Source organism: Coturnix japonica, chromosome Z (assembly GCF_001577835.2).
Source record: "Coturnix japonica isolate 7356 chromosome Z, Coturnix japonica 2.1, whole genome shotgun sequence".
NCBI lineage: Eukaryota > Metazoa > Chordata > Aves > Galliformes > Phasianidae > Coturnix > Coturnix japonica.
In genome coordinates, this window is record NC_029547.1 from 56,616,367 (window position 1) to 56,638,070 (window position 21,704).

Consider the following 21,704-nt stretch of genomic DNA (forward strand, 5'->3'; position numbering starts at 1 on the left):
CCCCTCGGCGGCAGCGGCGGCGGGCGGGTGTCGGTCGCTCGGAACAGCCAGTTGTTTAAAATCCTTCTAGAACCGTTTCTAATTCCCCCTTGCGCCGGGGAAGGGAGAGCGCGAGCGGGGAGGGGGGAGGAGGAGGAGGGAGGAGAAGGGGCCGGGGGGGGAGGGAGGCGGGGGGGAGGAGGTTGCAGCCCGCCCGGCTCCCGCCTGCCCGTCACGGCGCGGGGGGGCGGGGCCTCGTCCCGGGCCGGCCAATGGGCTGTGTGTGTGGCGGCGTCGCCATGGCGACGGGGCTGTTCCCGGGGAGGCTGTGATGGGTTGACAGGTGCGTGACAGTCGGAGCTCTCCGCAGGCATGTACGGCAAAGGCAAGAGCAACAGCAGCGTCCCGTCCGACAGCCAGGCCCGGGAGAAGTGAGTACGGCTACGACGCCGCCCCCGGCCCCGCGCACAACAACTTTCCGACGGGGGCGGCCGCGCTCGGGCCGCGGGGAGCGGTCGGAGCCGGGGAGCGGTCGGAGCGGGACCCGCGCTGCCCCGCGCTGCCCCTCGCTGGGGGTGCGGCGCCCCGGGCTGCGCTCGGCGGGGCCGGGAGCGGGCGGAGCGGGGACGAGTGGGGAACAAAGCGGCGGCTGCGGGGCGAGGAGCGACGGCGGGGACCGGCTCACAACTTCGGGCCGGGACCGCGCTCCGCCGGGCCGGGAGCGCCGCGACGCCGAGCCCCGGGGAGCGGCGTGCCCAGCCGCCTCCGAAAGTTTGCGCTTTAGCGGCCGCCTCGTCCGGCCGGCGCCCGCCTCCGGAGCCGCGGGGCCGAGCAACTGGTGTCTGCGGGCGGTGTAAGGGCGGAGCGCTCCGACACGCTGCGGGAGACTGCGGTGCGGGGCGGCCGCGCTCCGCCGGGGAGTTGCGGGTCGGGGCAGCGCACCCCGCGCCGTGGGGCACAGCCGCGATGCTCCGCTCCGAGCCCGGAGCGGGACGTTCGCAGCGCCTGCAGCCCCTGTGCTCGCCCTGCGGCCGGTTCGTCTTCCGTCTTCCAGCCATCGTAACGGCGTGTGCGGTGCGAGAAGGCGCACTACTTTTGCAGGCAGGGCTGCCGAGCCGCCGTATTGCTGAGAAGTATCTGCCCTGCTCGGCAAAGTTGCGGGGCCCTGCTAGATGGTGCTGTTCGATTTGCGGACGCCGGCTCCCACTCGCGGCGCGGACAGCGGGCTGCGCGCCGACGGGTTCCGCGCTGCGGAGCCGGGATGGGCTGTGCCAGGGCACGGGCGGGGAGCACCGGGTAGCGACGTGCTTAGCCAGGAGCTCAGAAGGACCCCTCCATCTCTCAGCAGTACCCCTCCATCTCCCAGTGCTCCTCAGCCGTCTTTTAAGGATGGTTTTTTCCCCTGGTGTCTGATGAAAACCGTTACACAGCGTACCCTCCAGATTTATTCCTTCTATCCCATCCTTTCAACTTATCCCCTAGCAGAGCGGATTCCATCGTTGCGCGGTGCTCGTACTTTTCTTGGGGGGTTGCATGATTTTCCCTGTGATGCTGTTGCACAGTTGTACAGTGCTGCTCCCGAGGTGATGCACGAGTTCTTGCTCTGCTCCAAAAAGTCACCATCGGATTAAAGCTCTCTGAAAACACAGCCCTGACTTCTGCATTAGATTTGGTCCATTTGGAAACCACGGAGAAAACATGTATGTCTGATATATTAGGCAGTCACTTAGTCAAGAAGAACAGGATTATAACCGTGTTTAATGTAAATTTTCAAAGTTTTTAGAGCCAAACATGCAACTTTGTCATGTCTCTTTGAGGCTGATGTAGCCAAATGGAGCAGCCAGTGGCAGATCTGACTGCACTTGCAATGACTGAGTAAGCGCAATGTGGTCTGGGTGCCTCGCTGTGCAGAGCACACGTGTTCTTGGCACGGACATGTGAGCGTGCGAGGAGGTTCCTGAGGAGCATTTTACCTGTGTGGAAGCTGTGTGTGCTGCTTGCATTTTGTTTCAGAGCCTGAGATGCAATATATCTTGTATTTTACAGACCAGTTCAGTCCCAAATATGTTTCTAATGTGGTATCTCACTGTGTGCCGCCTTTAATATTTATGTCGTTTGAGGTTATGTCATCTCTATTAAATAAAGTGAACAAGTTTTGCAAGTCATTTACAGTACCCGCTGGCAAATTATCAGTTCCAAAGCAACGTTCATTCCACAGTCTTTCTCTTTGCCCCTCCCACCCTACTTTTGGGGTGAATTGCCTGTACTATATAGCTTAACAAGGAATAATACTGGGTTCTGTACCTGAGATGTACAGAATGGCGCTGCTTGAAAAGTGCTACAATGAAGGCACCATGCCTGCAAAGAGCAGAGAAAAAAGGTGCTGTTTCTCCCATTTCTCCCATTCTGGAGCATCTGTGCTTTGCTTTGGGTTTGGGCTGTCCCTACCTCATGGTGGGCAGGACAGTTGTGTTCCAGCAGCGCCTCTTCCACTGTCCAGACTTGGACAGGGACAGACAAGACTCCATGTATGCTGTGGGAGGAAAAAGGCTAAATTTCTTTATAGCATCCTTTGTTGTCTCTTTGTGGCAAATACACTTTCTATATTCCATAAAATCTGATTAATTTGGGTTAAGGAATTTGAACTCCCTGTCATTTAACTGAATAGCTGAACTTTCTAAACTTCTAGTCTCGGAGGAAGAAGGGTAGGACCACACTACTTTGTGTGTCTTGTCATGCGTCCTTTCCAACAGCACTTTCATGGGGATCTGGAAATAGAGCTATTCACCTATAAATAATGCTTAAAGTTAGAAAATACAAGTAGAAAACTACCAGAAACAAATAAACAACAACAAAAAAACCACGCATACGCCATAAGCAAATGGTAATTCTGAAAGAATTGTGTTGCTCTGATCTTTCAGTGGTCTTCCATCTTTTTTTTTTTCTTTTCTTTTTTTCCCCCCCAAGATGCCTTTGCTTTGTTGGTGCTCAGCAGTCATGCAGATTTTGTTCCCTAATTACCAGGTGACTATCAGCTGTGATTTCCTTTAGATACCAAAAGATGCATGATCAAAGTAATAACACGACAGCAACCACTGGGGTCAGTGGTTGATTGCTCTTCATTTTGGCAAGGCAGATGACCTCCAGAAAGTGGGACCACTTGGTTGCTGCTGTCACAGCAGCTTTGCTGATGCAAACATCTTCCCAGTTTGATCTCACCAGTTGGTTGTGTGAGGGGAGATGGGCGTTTTTCTCATTTCCATCATGCTTGCTGCTTCTTGTTTCCCTCAGGTTTGTGTTGGTTGGTGTGCCTGAATGGCTCGTTTATGAATAGTGTGGTTGCCTGCCTGGATTTATATCTTTTCCCCAGCAGGAAAGCGGCGCAAAATTTACACGAATTATGTCAGGTTTCTTTTGGTGCCAATGGGGTTCTCCATAAACAGGGGACAACTGACCAATGATTCTCTCATTTCATTCTACCACTGCTTAGAAAAACAGATTTCCTGGGGCTTTCAAAGACATGTAGGTTTTTGGATATATTTCTTTTGATTTTTCTTTTTCCTTTTTCTTCAAATTTGTAGAGATACCATTGCATGATTTTACAGTAATAAATTAGCGAGGTTATCCATCTCCACTACAATGCTCACAAGCTACATAAGAAGTAAGATATGGAATGAAATTAATTGTCAGCCCTGATAAATTTTCTGCTCCTCCCTGAGAAATGGTGAGCTAGTTTTTCAGGTTTTAGGTGGTGGAGGACACAGTGATCTCTCTCTCTCTCTCTCTTTCTCTTTTTTCTTCCATTGGAAAGCAAAATTGGTACTTTAGCCTGCACTCCATTACAAAATTCATGTTTGATGCTTGTTCACTGATTTCATCCATCATGTTTAACTCTTGGGAAGTGTTTCACAACTGCATTGGACATCATGAAGTTTGCAGGGCTGGCAGTCTGCTTCTGAAGAATATGCTTGTTTGTTGGGAAAGGCGCAGAGGAGAAGGTTCTGGATGGAGTAAAGGTTTCTCAGTACTTGCTGTTGATCACTGTGTTTTGGATGTTCTTTTGTACTGCATACAGGTTATTTGGAGAGCGTATGAAGGCATTCCAAAAGATGTGTATGCTGCACTTCAGGCCCTTTAAGAATAATTGGCTTTGCACTGTAGATTTAACAGATACTGACAGAGCAGTAGCTGGAGTTGCCCATAGAAATGTACATCTGCGTAACTGTGAAATATGCTCCCAACTTCTTGTTTGTGTATAAAAGTACTTTATTGCTCCTGTACCAAGGGTTAAAAGTTCAGTTTCAACAGTGATTCCTCTGCTTGTTTGGTCTTCCTACAGTTTTTGTGTTTTTTTTTTCCTGTGCTTTTCCTTAACTTTTTTAACACCGAAGCGTGCAGTTGCACTTTATTGGGCTCTGCCACCACACAAACTAATGCTGCTGAAGAGCAGGGACTGCTGGAGGCCGCTCAGCCCCGCTGGGTGCCGCAGATGCACCCTGGGCTACAGCGAGCATGGTTTGGGCTTGGTTAAGAGATAATTAAGTCTTCCTGGAGGAGACAGTAATTAACGGAAACCAGTATATATTAATAATTCATTGTGCTGAAATTATAGGCATACATACGATAGCTTTGCAAGTACTGAAGTAGCCAAACAAGATTTTTATGACTTCACCAGGCTTTACCTGTGGAAAATGTACTGCAGCACATATAAGCCTCGTGCTGCTTTGTTTGGTTTCGGTGTTCTTAAAGTTTCAGCTGAAATGCTCGGGCACGTTTTCAAAATCAGACAAAGAAAAGATGTATTTTCCAGCGTTCCAAAGCTCTCACAACTTTTATGGTGGACGAGCAGTAGCACCTCTCCTCTTTGATTGACAGATTTGGTTGAGAATGGACGTCGGATTTTATTCCAGGGATATGCCTTTTCCTGTTTGCATGACAAAGCACCTGAGTTTAGCCAGGATGCAGCCTTTCTGAAAGCGATTTGCATGTGCCTAGGGTTTGCGGTCCTAATCTCTGCATATTTTATCTGTGCCGGGAGTGCTTCGGGACATGACCTGTGAATGGGTTTCAGTGTGCAAGAGTGCCCGTGCCCACCGGGGTCTGCAATCACCTTGAGACGAGGAGCAGGCTTCTGCTCAGAGCTGGGACAAGGTGCATTGGCCAGGGATGTGGAAAAGCAGCATTAGTGTGAAAGGTTGGGTGTGTGCTGGAGATGGGGCATGCTGAGAAGATGGAGTGTGAGGGTGGGCAGGCAGAGAAGGGTTAAGGAGGTCTGTGAGGCTATCGAGGCTAGAACTGGAGTCATAGGTGGATCAAGGGACAGAGGGTGCCTTGAAGAAGGTCAGGAATTGGAAGGGTTTTGTTTAGTTTGGGTGCTGAAGGATTGCCATTCCTCTGCTGCCAGCAACTGGCTGGGAAGATGGTGGTGAAATGCCTAAATTGGAGATGCAGCCTACAAACAGCTGTGAAATACTGAGTTAGCTGAAGTGGCAAAGGTGTGAGGGTATTGAAACTTGAGGCTTGTACAGATTGCCATGTGAGAGAACACTGGCACGGAAAGACTGAACTTGTCTTCCAAAAGCAGAAAATGGCATGTCTACTTATCTAAGTTTTGAATGTTCATCTTGCCTTCCCAGTGGCTTTCTTATAAACTGGGAAGTATGGCTGCATGGTAACCACAGTTCTCACTTTATCCTCATTTGCATGTCCATTGATTTACTATTTTTTGTCAGAAAGAGCTTTACATTTTTGTTGTGCAGAATATTGTTTTTGTAATGAGTCACCATTTGATTATTTGCTGCTTCATTTTCCTTCAGTAAATGTCTTGTAGTTTTACTTGCCATTTCACTGTACTAGTGGAGGAGGAATATGGAGCTTCTTTGCCCATTGCCATGGGATTTAAGTCCCACAAACCCAAGAAGATACGTGTCAACCTGGTTTTAGCAATGGCAGTAGGACTAAGAAAGGTGAAAGGCAGAAATACTCACTGATTACTGGCTGCTCAATTTGGGACGTGTAGTCTCATGTTACCATTATTATTGTTTTAATTTTTATTTCAGAGCACTACATAAGCTACTAACACATATATATAGCTTCCACAGTCTCTATTATGACTAAATGTAAGCCTGAAACATGCCATTTTATGATGCTGAGAATCCAGAAGATGAGGAACTGAAAATTATTCACCTCATTGTGTGAAGTTTGTTTCGAATGGCTTTCCTGTGATACAGAGCAATCCTCTGGCCCACCCACAGGAGAATAGTGTCAGTGATGGATTATGCTGTGAGGTTACTGCAGGAGGATGCAGTTGCAGACTCACAGACTGTCCTCCTGCAGCAGCCTGACATTATACCACATCCTGGAGCCTGCTGTCTGTTTGAGGCTAAAAATATATGATCGTATGATTCACAATAGCATTGCATTTGGGGAGAGACACTTAATGGTGATCCTTCCATGCACACACATAGCAGGTGTAGAAGAGGGCACAATCCTGAGGAACATATTGAGGTGGGTAGGTCTTCTCCATGAACAGTCCCGTAGCTGCAGCCTGATGGTTTTTCAGCAGTAGTGCTTGTGGTTAGGGCCGCTTGGCTGCTGTTCCCTGGATGTGCAAAGGAACAGAAAGGAGGTTGCATTGGAGCTGGAGTTTCTTCTCTGGTGTCTGCCTGGTTGAGGCACAGACGTCTTATGTTCAAGTTGCTAAAGGTAAATAATGGTCAGATAGTAGCTGTTATTTTATCTACTAAGAGAGGTCTTCCTCAGATTAACAGCAGGCAAGTTCATTCAGAAATCCTGATCTCTGTAAGCCTTGGGGTATTTCTCTCGCAGTTACAGGTAGGTAACTGGTGAGAACTCATACCATGCCTGTCTAAGTAGAAAGGTGGCAGCGATAAGAGAATGACATCCTATCATTTTTCTTGCTTATTTCCATTGAGTCTTTGTTTTGGTGGAAAAAAATGAGATTTTTTTTTTTTTGTTTGTTTGTTTGTTTGTGGTGAGCCTTCTTTTACTCCAAACCTTCAGTTATTGCCAGGGAACTCTTTCTGCTTTTCTCCATCTTAGAAGTATAATGTTCAGACCAAAGGATAGAACTGAGCAGAATAAAATAATAACCTCTTCTTTAATATAATACATACTGCTTGGTTTTATATATAAACATTGTCACTAATACTGCCTAGAATGCTTGCCTGTTTTTTTCTTTCTTTTTTAAATAATCCATTTTGCAGTCCACATGCCCTCCAGGTTCTTTTTATAATACTGCTGCCTTGCCAATTATTCTCCATTTCATATTTGTGCATTTGATTTCTTATTCCTGAGCACAGTACTTTACATTTGTGTGTATTGAATTTTCTCTTATTAACTTTCCTTACCCATTTTGTTGCCCTGTAAGGGCTCATAATCTTTCCCAGCTTAGAAATACAGCAGCGTAGATCCTACATACAACTCATTAATGAAGATCTTTTAATGGAATTTGTTTAGGACAGCAAGAGCTTTCTTCAAATGTCCTCTCATTTTTAGAAACACACTGATAATGGCTCTTCAATTATTATTTCTTTTTCCAAGCAGCTGTATGCCATTTTTAAATTTTATGGTGGTTTCCTTTGCTTGTGTCAATGTCGTGATAGGCCAAGAGTCAAAACTCTTGCATCCTAACAAGGGGGTAGCTTAATAACAGTTCCTTTTTATCCTGTGTTCATCCACCTTTCTAAATAAACAAAATTGAGCTGTCTGGTTCTTTCCCTGGACTGACTTATGTTGGCTTGCTCTTATCTTTGTATTTGGAAGTTGTTCTTGAATTTGTTTCAGGAATTGTCTTCTATGGTAGCAAGAGCGATGTCTGTATTAAATTTCCTAATATATATATTTTGTGTGTGTGTTTTTTTAATACATGCTGTGGCATTTTAAGGTTTTTGTTTCCTTCTTTCCTCCCCCACCCCCCCACCCCCTACCACCACACACATAAGAGAATATAATATATGCAAACAGGCCAAAATTATGACTTCTGCTCATCATATGAGCACTCTGACAGCAGGACAGAGAAGCTGGGCAGCTCATTTCTGGTTACCTTCATCACACTTACTTTTCTGTATAGTGGTGGGGGTGTGAATTTGAGTTTAATCTGTAGGGGTAAATAAGCTCAGATCTTGTTTTTCGGCTGTTGCAGCACTGTGGTTAAAGTCTCACTGCCATTTTACTGGTGGCAGTTTAAGGCATCCAGGTTTGGGACTTGCTCCACAGAGGCACTGTGTCAATGCTTGAGGCCTCTGTGCTAGGTGAGGCCATTCAGGGAGTTCAGGGCATGTTGTTCTCAAACTCTGGGTTCCCTGTGGTTCAGGCAGGAAAACAAGCTGTGGTGAACCCAGAACAACAGGTACCAGCTGGTGACATAAAAAAAGAAAAGGTTTAGGCAGGCTTCACTAATTGCAGTGGTACACATAGCTCGGTTTGTTACCAGGCAGTCCTGAATCCTGGGCCTGTCCCTGCAGCCAGAGGAGCCTAGCAGTGCTGCAGTTTCTCCTTTTTTTAAGTTGGACACTCCTTGAAGTGAATGTTATTTTGTTTCTTTACTTTCTGCAATCCCAAAGGAAAGGGTCGTCTTTGTAAGGCAGAGGAAATTTCTGTCAGGGAGAGAATTTTAAACAATTAATGTAGCAAGTTACAGTCACATAGTAATTTTGGGCATCCCATGCTTTATATTCACTTCCAATACCTGCAATACAAACAATTGCGATTCTATAGATATCTCTATAAGCTTTCATATATATGTATATACTTATAATTTTATGTTGATACTGAAAATGTCCTGCTGTTAGGAGATGTGCTTTTTAAATCCGTCTAACAAGCCTGGAAAATTAATAATGTTCCATTGTTGGGATTAAGTGTGTCTGTTGGTAGTTTGAAGAAAATAGATATCATCTGTACTGTTTGTTTTCTGTGATAACCACCTTAATGTTCATAAAAACTGGCAGCTAGTCTTGGAGACTGTTTTGTTGGTTAAATTAGAGTAAAATCAGTGGCAACTTGAACTAGCCTATGCTGTCATGTTGGCATATTGCAGGCTTTCATTGGGAAAGTTTGTGCTTTCCAAAGGAAATATTTGAGTTGAGGAACTGAACTATAATTCCTTAATAAATATGTTGTTCTTGACAGTCTCAGGACAAAATGGATCATTTGGCTGACAGGCTGTATGATTGTGTCATAAATATTCACTGATTTATGAGACTGAAAGTAAGGATTCTATCTGTTGCTCATGCTACAGAAGTTGTAGTGCTTTGTCAAATATTGGTAATTGCAACATTGAGATTTGATTTAAAAAAAGTCCTTTGCTTTCCTCTTTTTTAGCACTTCATTTGCCATTCCTCTTCAACAACTGCTAAAGAGGAGAGGTTTGCTGTGGATGGCTCTACTTCTTTCTGTTTGTGTCATCCTTTGGAGCAAGGTGGTAGTGGGGTGTTGATAAAAGCTATTTGTTAGGTAGGGAGTGTGGGTGCGTTAATGAAATTTCATCAGGTGTGTCAGGAATAATGAAGCACCCTGCTGAATCTGAAACTGCCTGAGAAGTGAAGGTTATGGCTCCCATCGACAGCCTCTTGAACTCTTTGTCTCCTTTAATTGTTTATTATTAAAACTCTCCTGAATCAATGTATATTGTTTAATCTGCCTTGAAATGTGAATTGCAAGTCAAGGCCTTTGAGTAGTATAGTGAAAAACTGTCTGAATTTATTGCACCTTCAGGGAGTGCTTCCTAAAACTGGTTAACCTGCAGCTCAGCAGCTCCTGCATTCATAGTCTCTGCTTTTCTCAGCCCCATCCTGTAGATCAGAAAACTTCTGGGGCGATAGCAGTATTGATGAAATATTTATAGAGTGCTGTATGTGGAGAGGATGTTTTACAAACTTAAAGGCGTATTTCCTGTCCTGGGGAATTAAGTTTGTTTTTCCTGTCTGTTGAGTGTATGTTGTGAAATAATACAAATGGAAGTTGGTTTTCTGAGTTGAAGCAGGAAAAGTACGTGATCAACAAATAAACACGCAGTGCTTGTGCACAGGACAGTATGTAAGAAAATACAAGGCTCAGAAAGATAAAGGAAAGCTTCACATCAGAAGATAAAAAAAAAACAAAACAACAAACCCAAACACTCGAGAAATGCGAAAATATGCCTCTAGTAACAGTAATGCTTGACAAGCACATCTGAAAGGTACACATTGGTGTTTTTGACTTCTGTTGCAGTTACTGAAATTCACTGTCACTTTTAATTTTGCTATCTGTACATCTAAGTCTTTGTAAAAGAGATGTTTACTCTTATGAGACTAATATCTGTTGAGCTGTGTAACTATAAAACCTAGTTTTGTGTATTTTAAAATCTTTTTAGAAATAATACAGTGCAGCAGAACCTGAAGAAAACTCTCTTTGAAGATGCAGCTCAAACGATTAGTTGAGTTATGGTTGGGGAAGCTATAAAAAGTGAATGAAAAGCACATCATGTTTTCACAGAAGATTTTTAATAGATAATTAATACAAAATCAGACTGGAATACTGAAGGTGTGTATTTTCACATTCTAGTCATTTTGAAAGCTGCTTTTAAATCTTTCCCAATATTCTCCAAACAGCTCTGAAAGTCTGTAGTTAATTATTCAAAATTTGGAAAAATAAAACACTTTGCAGCTGCCTTGTGTTAGTATCCAATTCTGTGTGTCATTATCTGTCTATTAAAAAAACAAAAAACAAAAAACAAAAAATAAATAAAAATAGAATAATGAAATATGTCTTGTTTTCATAAAGGTGTACTTACTGTTACCTGGCAGTGCCATAGATCTCTATTTATCAGAGTTTCACTCATACCGCTATTTAGTATCTCTTGTAAAATACTTTAGAAAGTTGAAAAAAGACACCGATGTTTTAATATTCAGACTGTCAGCTAAACAAATGCATTTGAAAGCTTGCAACCATGCACACAGCAGATTTTCAGGATGCCTTTTTTCTGTTTTAGGCTCTTTCACAAACACATGCTGAAAACTGCAGACGGTATCAACAACTCAGTTTGTGCAGAAGTTTGGATTGGATGTTAGGAAGAATTATATCTCAGGGTGAGCGGTCAGACATTGCAACAGGCTCCCTAGAGAATGTGAAGTCCCCAGCCCTGGAGGTAGTCATGAGGTTCGTAATCCTTAAGGGCATAGTTTAATGATGGGAACTTGACAGGTTAGATGCTTTTTGCAGCTTCAACGATTCTGTGACTATAGGAGAGTCATGGCAATGTGTTGGTTAGTCTTGTACATCATCCTGACCCTTAGGAGCCCAGTCAGTTGAAATACACCTCATGCAAAGCTAAAAATTAATTTTTCTTTCTTTGTCGAAACATCCAAGCTGCTGCATACATTGTTTTGGATCTCAGTTAACTGGCAGTGAAGAAAGTACACCTATAGGAGCCTTTATTTTCACTTCTAAAGCACATGAAATGCTCAGCTCCAGTAATTGGATGTCTTCTGCTATAGCCACATGTTCTGAAACAAATTGGGTTTGTTTATGCACATGCTGAAATTGTACTCATTTTCTCATCTTGCAGTGTTACCTCTGTCTATCATGTTATTTTTATTAGCTATGTGATACACCACTGCGGCCTGGAGTCACTCACACAGTGATTAAAAGCTCGTGTGTGCAAAGCAAAAGAGAAGGTGTTGCAAAGTGAACTTTGTGAATGCAAGAGTTAATACACAGAGGAAATGCCGAAAACTTATTTTGGTGTTTGTTTAATTTCAATTTTGCAAAACGTATACAATCAATACACAATGCCTATTTGAAGTTAAGAGCTCTCTGGCATAGCATATTGTTATGGAGAAGAACTTAGATTCTGAGAACGGTTTTGTACTTAGTTAGGTGAGCATAGTTGTCTCTTTGGGAGAAAACATAGAAATTCTCAGCAGTTCCAGAGACAAGTGGAAATACAAGTGAAGTAAAAGGAAACCTAACCTGTAACAGTGTCATACATGCTTCAGGTCTCTAATACCTTATTTGAAGCATTCCAGAAGGGCTGGAAATGAAAACAAGAAGCTGAATCGGAGAGACCAGTGATATAATTTGGCTAAGTAGTTCCTCTGTATCAAATAGAAATGTCGCATTCATTTTGCTTCTGTGATTCCCTATTGGTGCCAGATGAGCTTGAAACCATTCCTGTGACTGTGGCCACAACTCACCTTGAATTCTGTTTTAGCAGCACAATGGCATATTTGAGGAATTAACATAAATAAAGAAGGATGACAATTGCATTTTTACAGTTGAAAGTCGAGTGTACTATCTTTCCATTTTGGTGCATGCGTTTATGCTCAAGCTTGGAAGGCAAAGTTCGGATCTTTGTCCTCAGAACAGTTAACTGTACGAAATCTGCTTTCATTGAATCATAGGAAAAAGTTGATTTGAATCAATTTTATCTTATTTAAGTATGGAATAAAATTAGAAGAGGCATTGTCAGAGTTCGTAGGCTGACTGCACTCTTCATCCACTTCTTAGCTTATTTAGTTGTATCCTCATTCTCTTGTCCTGCCTCTTTGAATGGAATCCTTAAATTCCCCATTCCTACCTATGGCCTGGGTATGGTCTGTTATGTAATAACTGCAATTGCCACACCAAGGCTGATTTTATGTTCAACTCCTGTGATACCATTCTCTTAGGGAGCCATGACTGGAGCAGCCAACAACCAAACTTTTTAAAGCAAAGCATTTGTTCAGACCTAAAGCAATTTGAAAGAAAGCATCTGAAGACAACAAAGGCTGTCTGTATATGTAATTTTTTCTGACTAGGAATGTACAACTCCCCTGATGCTTATCCAGTAAAACAAGCTTCATCTGATTCCTCCGAAAAGCTTTTCTCAGTGTGTTTCCCTGGATAGCCCCTGGCAATTGACACAAGCTTATCCAAAAAGATAAGAGTTTTTTCTTCCCTTCCGGCAGCCCAGGTGACCTGAAGAAGCATTTGTGCCCTAAAGGTTTCTCCTCTTTTGTTTGCTTGGTTTCCCCCCACCCTCCTGCTATGTCAGTTTGGTTTAGCGAGTGATGCTATATAGAGATACGGTACAGCCTTACAGTGTCATAGAATTGTAGAATGGTTTGTGTTGGAAGACACATTTAAGATCATGTAGTTCCAACCCCGCTGCTATAGGCAGGGACACCTCCCTCTAGACCAGGTTGCTCAAAGCCCCATCCAGCCTGGCACTGAATGCTTCCGGAGAGGGAGCATCCACAGCCTCACTGGGCAACCAGTTCCAGTGTCCCACCAGCCTCACTGTAAAGAATATCTTCCTAATATCTAGTCTAAACCTACCTTTAAATCTTCCCCTTTAAAGCCATTTCTCTTAATCCTGTTGCTACGTGCCCTTACAAAGGTTCCTCCCCAGCTTTTCTGTAGCCCCCCTTTGGGTACTGTAAGGTCACTATAAGATCTCACCCCTGAGCCTTCTCTTCTCCAGGCTGAAGATCCCCAGTTCTCTCAACCTGTCCCTGTGGGGGAGGTGCTCCAGCCTTCTGATCATCTTCACAGCCCTCCTCTGGACCCTCCCCATCAGCTCCATGTCCTTCTTGTACTGGGGCTACAGAACTGGATGCAGTACTCCAGACAGGGCCCCATGAGAGCGGAGTAGAGGAGCAGAATCACCTTCCTTCACCTGCTAGTCACACTTCTTTTGATGCAACCCTGGATTCTGTTGGTCTTTGGGGCTGCAGGTGCACACTGCTGGCTCATGGTGAGTCTTTTCAGCAACTGACACCCTCAAATCCTTCTCTTCATTGCTGCTCTCAAACCATTCTGTGCCCAGCCTGTATTTGTGCTTGAGATTGCCCCAACTCAGGTGCAGGACCTTGCACTTGGCCTTGTTGAACTTCATGAGGTTGGCATGGGCCCTCCTCTCAAGCCTGTCCAGGTCCCCCTGGATGGCATCCCTTGCACCCTTAAACCTATAACATTTTAGTGACTGTGATCAAGGGCAGCACCTTCTGCTCATCAGGGATCTTCACAGCCCAAGTCCTTGGTCCAGAGTAATTCTGAAAGGAACACAAACCAGTTGCTGTAGTGTTAGGTGCTGGGTTTGTTTCCTTGCCTGTTATCATTTCCTAATCTGTGTGTGGGTGCATGGATTGTGGAAGCAGTATGTTGATGTTTCAACAGTTCACCTTGCCAGGCTGTTAGTGAAGGATATCATGAGGCTGCGTATTTTGTCAGGTAGAGAGGAGGTTAATGTGGAGTTTTGTGAATGAAGTGGAACCAGTGCCCATAAGGGAACAGCAGCTACTTTAGTTAAACATAAGTATTTGATGAGTACAGGCCAGATGTTCAGCATTCTGAAATAATGCATACACTGCCCTAAATGTCATGGTGGTCTCTGAGCCCTCTTTGTGAACTTTGTACCATAGGACTGGAGATAAAATAATGGTCTCTTTGTACCATAGGACTGGAGATAAAATAATGGTGGATTTCTGAATTATCTGGAGATGTGTCTGGCTGCTCATGTGTTCCTTGGGCATCCCATTTCTTTTTCCTTCCACCTGCAGTGTAGCAGTTTTTTTAGCAGGTTTACCTGTTTTTCTGTCCAGCACATATGAGCCAGACATGGCTTCTGTGCAATGATAGAAAGGATTCTTGTAGTTGTGGTGATTTAACCCAGAAGTTGCTCTTATGGGATCCCTTAGTCTAGATATAATGAGGTGTCATTACGTTGTAGTCTTTTATTTTTTCTTACACCAAAGTTTCAAAACTCAAGAACTGCCATTTTCCAACCCACAAATAATTTGCCTCAATTTATTCTGTATTTATTACTTAAGGTCCAACAATGCCGCTGACTGAAGTTGTGAAATAGAATTATTTTTTAGAGGCAGAATTACTGCTATCTTGTTTTATAATGTTGTGCAGTTTGTAAAATTAGGTAAACTTCAGCTGTGGTTTTTTTTTTGTTTTTTTTTTTTTATTACTAGAATAGGTAATGTTTGGCTATGGAATCTGCTAGAGGGCGGCAGGCTTGTAATGGTATTTGCTTTATTTTCTAAACTGAGATGCTTCGTGTCACTGAGGACCTACTAAGGACTTACACAGCTGAAAGCATCCTGTATTTCTGTTGGATGGTGTGTGGGAGGAGATACATGAGATGGTTCTGAAAAATATACTTGTTCAAGTGTCTCAGCTGTGGTAGGACTCAATGTGATCTACTGTTACGTGATTGTGAAATATTAATGCAGTATGTGATAGGATTTATCAAGATGATTTCTCTGTATGCTGTTTCTCTAGTATTTTAAGCCTTTTTCATCCAAAACACATATGACTGATCTCTTATTTCAGGTGTGGGTTAATTGTCCTAAAATATCACGGCTGCTGTGTCCATCTTACAGTTGATGTGAATCAACTCTGAGTGTAGAAAGCTGCTGAACAGAGGTGGATTTCATTCTGTTCAATACCCTGACTGCTCGCAAAGACCAAAAAAAAAAAAAAAAACCAACCAAAAAACAACTGAATATGCACCCTGCAAACCAAAACACAGCTGGCTAATCTGACTTTGGGTTTACTCATTTAACAGCATCGCCATAAACTTGGAAAACAGGTAAGGGACAAAGGACATAGCCTAAAATCTTATTGTGTAAGGAGTTGGTTTTGGATCAGCACCAATGGAAGGTCCTCCAGCTCCTCAGGGGGAGCATCCCATCTGAGCAGCAGCAGGCTCTAGGAGCAGTGACTAAACTCAGCTGTGCCATTTGCCTTTCAAGTGCTGCAGGGTGGGAAGACTGTGAGTGTTGCAAGACCGTAGTAATTGTTCCAGGTCTATGCCATGGGCAGCAATAGCATGGTTCGGTGATGCAGGGAGCCAGGAGCTGCTTCTTTCCTCCCACCAGGAGGCCGTGCTTGAGTTTGCATCCCTGTTTCTCCACCCCACCCTCTGTTCCAGTGTGTACAGTACACTGATAGGAGTGAGTCACCTCTTTTATTATGTTTTGAATACTTTCCTCCAAAATGTAGCTCATTTTCTTCAGGGAGGGGAAAGAATTTATGCTGTCCTGGTTCCTTATTTTTATCAGGGCTCTGCTAACAACTTCCAGCTGAGAGAGTTCTTGGTATTTTTAGCCTGAGATATTTAGCTATTTGAGCCTCTTTTACATGTTTTCTCCTTGATATATATTAGCTGGGGAGAAAAAATGGCTCTTGTTAGTTAATATATTAATGAGCATGCTTGCCAAATCGACTGTTCTTACTCTTAGGAATCTGAATGCTTCAGAATTTTGGGGGAAGTCTGAGCCTAGCTCTAAAGTATTTCAATCAGCTGCATTACTCCATTCCCTGACTGATGTTGCTGTAACTATGTTCTCATTGAATGTTACTCCTTATTTATAGTGATTGTCTTTAGTATTAAATATATGTATATAGTATATATATATGTAATTAATATTCCTTTTAAATTCCCTGAGAAGTAAATAGACTAAAAAGAGCATAAAAATTATGAAGTGGCAACTCACATCTTGACTCTGTGATGTTCTCCTTGTTCCTTTTTTTCCCAAGGTCCTTTTGAGCAGCAGAATCCTCTGTCTTACTGCTCATGTTAGTGCTGTATTGATTGGCTTATGGTCTGATCTAGTCCTTTAATATTCCAAATATTGAACCTGCTGGCACATCTTGTACACACAGCATTTCCAAGTTTCTGGATAAACTTACCCTTCCATGAAATTTGTATGAACGTTACTTTGAAAGAAAGTTCTAAAAACGTTTTAATATTGATCTTCTGCATTTAAGAAGTGCTTTAACTTGTTTAACCATGACACTACAGATCTTACTGTAATCAATTATTTTATCTTGTCCTAACAAATTTTCAGATGAAAGGTGAAAAACTTTAATAGAGCTGATTTTCTGCATTGAAAACAATGAGCTGTTTGGATGTTAGCTATTTATGTGGCTGAATCTGGATGTTTTTATACAATTGCGTCTTCAGAAACTGCTCTTGAGAGTGTCATTGTGTAGCTTATTGGTTATACATGTATCATGTATTTGCCATAGTGGAATCAGTACGTTTCACTAAGAGCTGGTGCAATGTCTCTGTAGGACTGCAGGGGTTCGGTAGAAACGACACTGTTTTAAATGAGAATAAGTATAATTAGTTTTTGTGTATAAATCTTCCCATTGTCACCTCAGAGATGTTTTATTTATGCAGGGTGGTATTATCGTGTTGCTCTACTCATATCCACTTAGCTATCTGATGCAGTTCTGCAGAGTGAGGGAAATGACTTTGTGCCATCTATGCAGCATCTTTGTCCTCTGTTTGCCAGTCTGGGCTGTGGCATAAGTCAGAGCTGCCTGAAGGCTGCCAACAACCACCAGGATGTATCCTATTAATTGGAACCAGCTGGATACAAGTATGTATTGGCAGAATGCAGTAGCTCTTCATCACCCAACTATTCCTTTTGGGAGCTTGAACCTTCCAGTAGCATTTGCAAAGCTGAATTCTTAAATATGCCATCAAAAAGAGTAGGGGTGTTCTGTATTTTTTTTTTAATCTTTATTTATTTTTCTAATTTGTTTTTAAATTTGTTTAATACTTCCTTCTTAGCTGCTTCCTGAGGTTGGGCAGTCACCGCTCCCCATGTAGACGTGTCTGTTTAGCTTCCAGGATCCAGTTTAATACGTGTGCCCCAGTTTTCTCAAAGCACTGAGAAAATTGTTTCTGTGTGTACTTCTTAAGCACCAGGGAGAATTTTTGTTGATAATTGTAACCTTCTTGGAAACTTGCCATTCTACTGCTGTAAGCCATGAGGCCTCTTAAAGATAGAGTTACCGTGTTTTGCTGTTAGGTATTAGCTGCTTTTTTGTGCTTGTTTGTAGAGAGAGGAGTCTCCATTCCATCTTCTAAAAGTAATTTTAGGAAGCTGCTGTTGTTTTGTATCACCAGTCGTGTGCACCAAGGTGGCTGATGGTGCAGAGAGGCTGTAGGGCAGGCAGGCTGCGGCCCTTAAGGATGCTGTCTGTCTGTGCTGGGGGTTTCTCAGCGGGGACACCAGATGAACTAAACACAGATTTTGAGCAGCTTAACGCTTACAGTAAGAGCAGTCAAAATTTCATTACTCTTAATTATTTTGTAACAGGTTAATATGATTGCACTGTTAGCATCATACTGGACAGTTCCTTGGCTTATTTGCATATCTTATCCTAAATAACTTTATTTCATAGTGGTGACCAAGCTTCCTGTGCAATTTGTTTTAAACCGATCAGCTGTCTTCTTATCTCTGCCATTTGTACTACTGGTTTTTTCATCAGTCCTTCTTCAGTCTGAGAAGCAGTTCGGGCAGATATTTGGAGGAAAGGAAGATGTTAGAAGCTACAGTGAGTGACTGCAACTTGGTGTACAAAAAGTATGTAAGTTGCTTCAAGCGTATATTTGAAATCTGCTGCTCTAGTAATGACCAGGCCAAATCTTGCTTTGCTTATGAGATCTGACAATATCACGGTCCATGTGATTTCATTTGTTGTATTCATAGAAGCCCTGGGGAGCGAAATAACTAGAGCAGGAATGAAGCTGTGCTTTCTTGCGCAGCACAACAGGGCACTGTAGCAACTCGGCCACTGGGAAAAAATGGCAGAGATTTCGTATGTGTGTGTTTGTGTGAGCGCACACACGTGGGTTTGCGCGTATTAGATACACAGTCACATACCAACATTACTGTGACCCATTAGCCTTTGTGGGGTAAATAGGCGATAATTATCCGTCCGGTACTGGTTAGGTCGCACTGAGCTGAGCTCAGGACAATCAGGGTGCTTGGTAAAGCTTTTGTTACTAAATATCCCCTGTTAATCTTCAGTTTCAGTTTACAGGCTTGAATATAGTCCTGCTGTTGTAAAGTTAACGCGTATACATAAGAAAATTTCTATGCTTTGTTCACCTTGAATGAAATGTAAAAAGCCTTTTAGGGAGGCTAATCTTCCTTTCTTATCTGCAAATGTGCTAGAATGCTTGTGAAAGAGAAAAGCAACAACCTAAAGAGCTGCCAGTTGGCTCTGAAAAGTTGTTTTTAGAAATAACACATGAATACTTGCGATAGGAGCATTAAGGGAACCTGTTACTCACTTTAGGGCAGTGTACCGAATGCTTAAGTTTGGGACTGAAATAATAAAAAGTAATCACAAAGCTCAAGGACAGTGCCTCTTACTTGCTTTAGTTTCATTTGAGGATTGTGGCATTGCTTCAGCATGGTGTCATTCGTACCGTGTTCAGAACCATACAAAACTATAGATCGTGTAGGCATTTGACGAGTGTATTAGGCACACCCAAAACGTTTTGAAGAATGCAAACACATCAAATCTTGAGACACTGATAACTTCCCAAAGCAATAATTTTGTAAAACTCTGTCCAATGTTTAGAGGGTAAGACCTGCATATTTTGACATTATAAATGGTAACATACTCTTTTTATTTCTTCACTGTGTATAGAAAAAGTTGTTTTCTGGTCTTTTGAGTGAAAAAAGAACAGTTTTGAAACAGCAGGAAAGGTCATTCTGGCCTGAGATGAATCATGAGAAATTTCAGTCTCTAGACAACCTTTACTTTTGCATTCCCTTAGACAACATTATTGAAATAGCTATACGGAGGGATATAAAAACAAATCATTGTGACCTCTTGTATTTTGATTCCAGAAAATTTCAAAGTGCTCTCATATTTCAGTGGATTATTGAAATTGTCACTGTACAGGCACGGCCAAACTCATAAAAGAGAAGCAAATGTTGCCTGACTGTTGAATGTGATGTGAGATTTTTATGATCAAGCATAAACCTTTTTTCTTTTTTTTCTTTGTTAAGTCAATAGTTAAGATTACTAAAGCAGAGAGAACTTTTTCCTTGCGCCTCTCTCTGTTTTACTATTTTACAATTGGTCCTCCAATTGAAGCTAAGAAGTGCAGGTGAAGTTGTTTATTTTTTGCATACAATTTTAAAGTGTTGAAAAGTAAATTAAACTAAAGTTCAGTTTGCTGAAGACTGTTTGCAGACCGCAGCAGCATTCCCAAGTAGTTGTAAGGAAATGTCCTGCTTGTCTAAAAGCTGTAATGGGGCAGGAGTGTGGCGAGCAAGCCACCTACAGCACCAGCAGGAGACAGCCCTATGGGCAGGTCTCATGACCTTTGTAGATATCATCACTGAGGTGCATAAGAATATGGGCCACAAAATCCTCCTTGTGCCAAAAAAAAAAAAAAAAGGGCTCTGGTCTTAGGGTCTGCCCTGTTCTGTAAGCCCTGGTGGGGAAGCTTGTCCTGTTGTCTGTGAACTGGTGGAAGAATTTGTCTTGCAGAGGAAAAAATGATGGCTGGGTGGTACCTCTCCTCCAAAACACCATACAAGAAGCTTGAGAGCCAGGATTGTCTTCCTTAGCACCAACAGGGCTGTATACAGATGGGATGTGTGCTGTATGGTTGCAAGGAGTTCCTTTTTTTTCCCCTTGCTGGCCACAACTGAAATGGATACTTAAACCGTGTTTGTAATTCTGTAGAGAGTATTGAGAGATCTAGTGGAAGGCAGATGCTCAGAAGGTGCAAGGGCCTGGTCAGACTGTTCACCGCCAAGTCCCAGTCATCACATGGCACTTAAATCCAGTTCTAATGACTGATGCCCATAACAGACTGCTTTGGAAAGAACGTTTTTATTAAGGATTATCTTCCTGTTCTGTGGTTGTTGTATCTGCAGGGAGGGTTATTGAAATTGCATGGTTCTCATTAGAAATGTTTTATAAATGTAGGCTTCCTGGGGCCACAGACTTCTTTTACTTTCATTCTAGCAGGGCTTACTTTACTGACTTTTCTCCAACTACTCTTTCCCTCCCCTCTCCCCTCATTTCTTGTGATGATGAGAGACTGCATAGTGTAACAGTGAACACTGTAGAGATCAATTCTGTTTCCAACTGCATCTCTCTGTCTGTTGCAAATTCTTGATTGATGCAATTATAGGCTTAGGTACCTTTCGTTGCACCTTCCATTTTTTTTCAAGGGCATTTAATTTTGGTCTTGGACTCGGTTTCTTTTGGTTTCTTTGTTGGTTTCTTTGTGGTAGAAGATGGCTGAATTTGTGGGATTTAGGTTGTAACCCCTTCACATTTTACTGTGATTATCACAGCAAGGCTTGAGTTCTCCTCAAGACAGAGCAGCAAGGAACCACTGAGTAACGGTCTTCTAAAAAGCAAGGACATTCTTATTTAGGTCAGAGGCACAGCAGAGAGAACACATTATAAAACAATGAGCAGCCCTTAACCATGCTGATCTTGCACAGATTGTCTGTCTCACGCTGGACCTGACAGATCTTTATCTCAGTTGTGCTTGTTTAGTTGTTATTCCAATACATGCATCTTTTCCCCCCATGTGTCATTTTACAGCCTAAGGATGCCATCAGAGCTACTCAGTGCTCTGCATCTTCGGGGACTGATCTTCACCCTGGTACTGTACCATGGGCATTTCAAGCAGGTCCAGACACTGCTCTGAATTGTCTTATTGCCCAAGCAACAGAAATATAAGATTATGTCTATAGATAAGATAGGCTATATGCTCTGTGTGGAGTGGCTACTGAATTAGCTTCTAATGTGCTATGGTAGTGGCAGACCAGAAGATGTCATCAGTGGATGTTGAGGATCTTGTGTTTTGGAGGTTCTGGGTTTATGCTTTGGGCTGGACTTGTCTGGTCCCATGATCTGTATGTTCTTCACTGTGTGCAAGGTTCAAAGCTGCACAA

General features: G+C 42.8%; 1 protein-coding gene across 5 annotated transcripts in view; it reads left to right on the plus strand.

Moving 5' to 3' along the window:
* Window positions 1-225: 225 nt before the first annotated feature.
* The window catches only part of SSBP2 (single stranded DNA binding protein 2), a 166,224-nt gene continuing 144,745 nt past the window's right edge, over window positions 226-21,704 (plus strand). For 2 of the 5 annotated variants that reach the window (XR_004305654.1, XM_015849770.2), the window contains exon 1: window positions 228-410. Coding sequence is in view for 4 of the 5 variants with exons in the window: in XM_015849770.2 (XP_015705256.1) it covers window positions 352-410 (59 nt within the window). In the remaining variant the exon portion in view is untranslated. Of the gene's footprint in view, window positions 411-21,704 lie in introns of all 5 variants that reach the window. The other 3 variants (XM_015849772.2, XM_015849773.2, XM_015849771.2) reach the window with 3 other exon arrangements.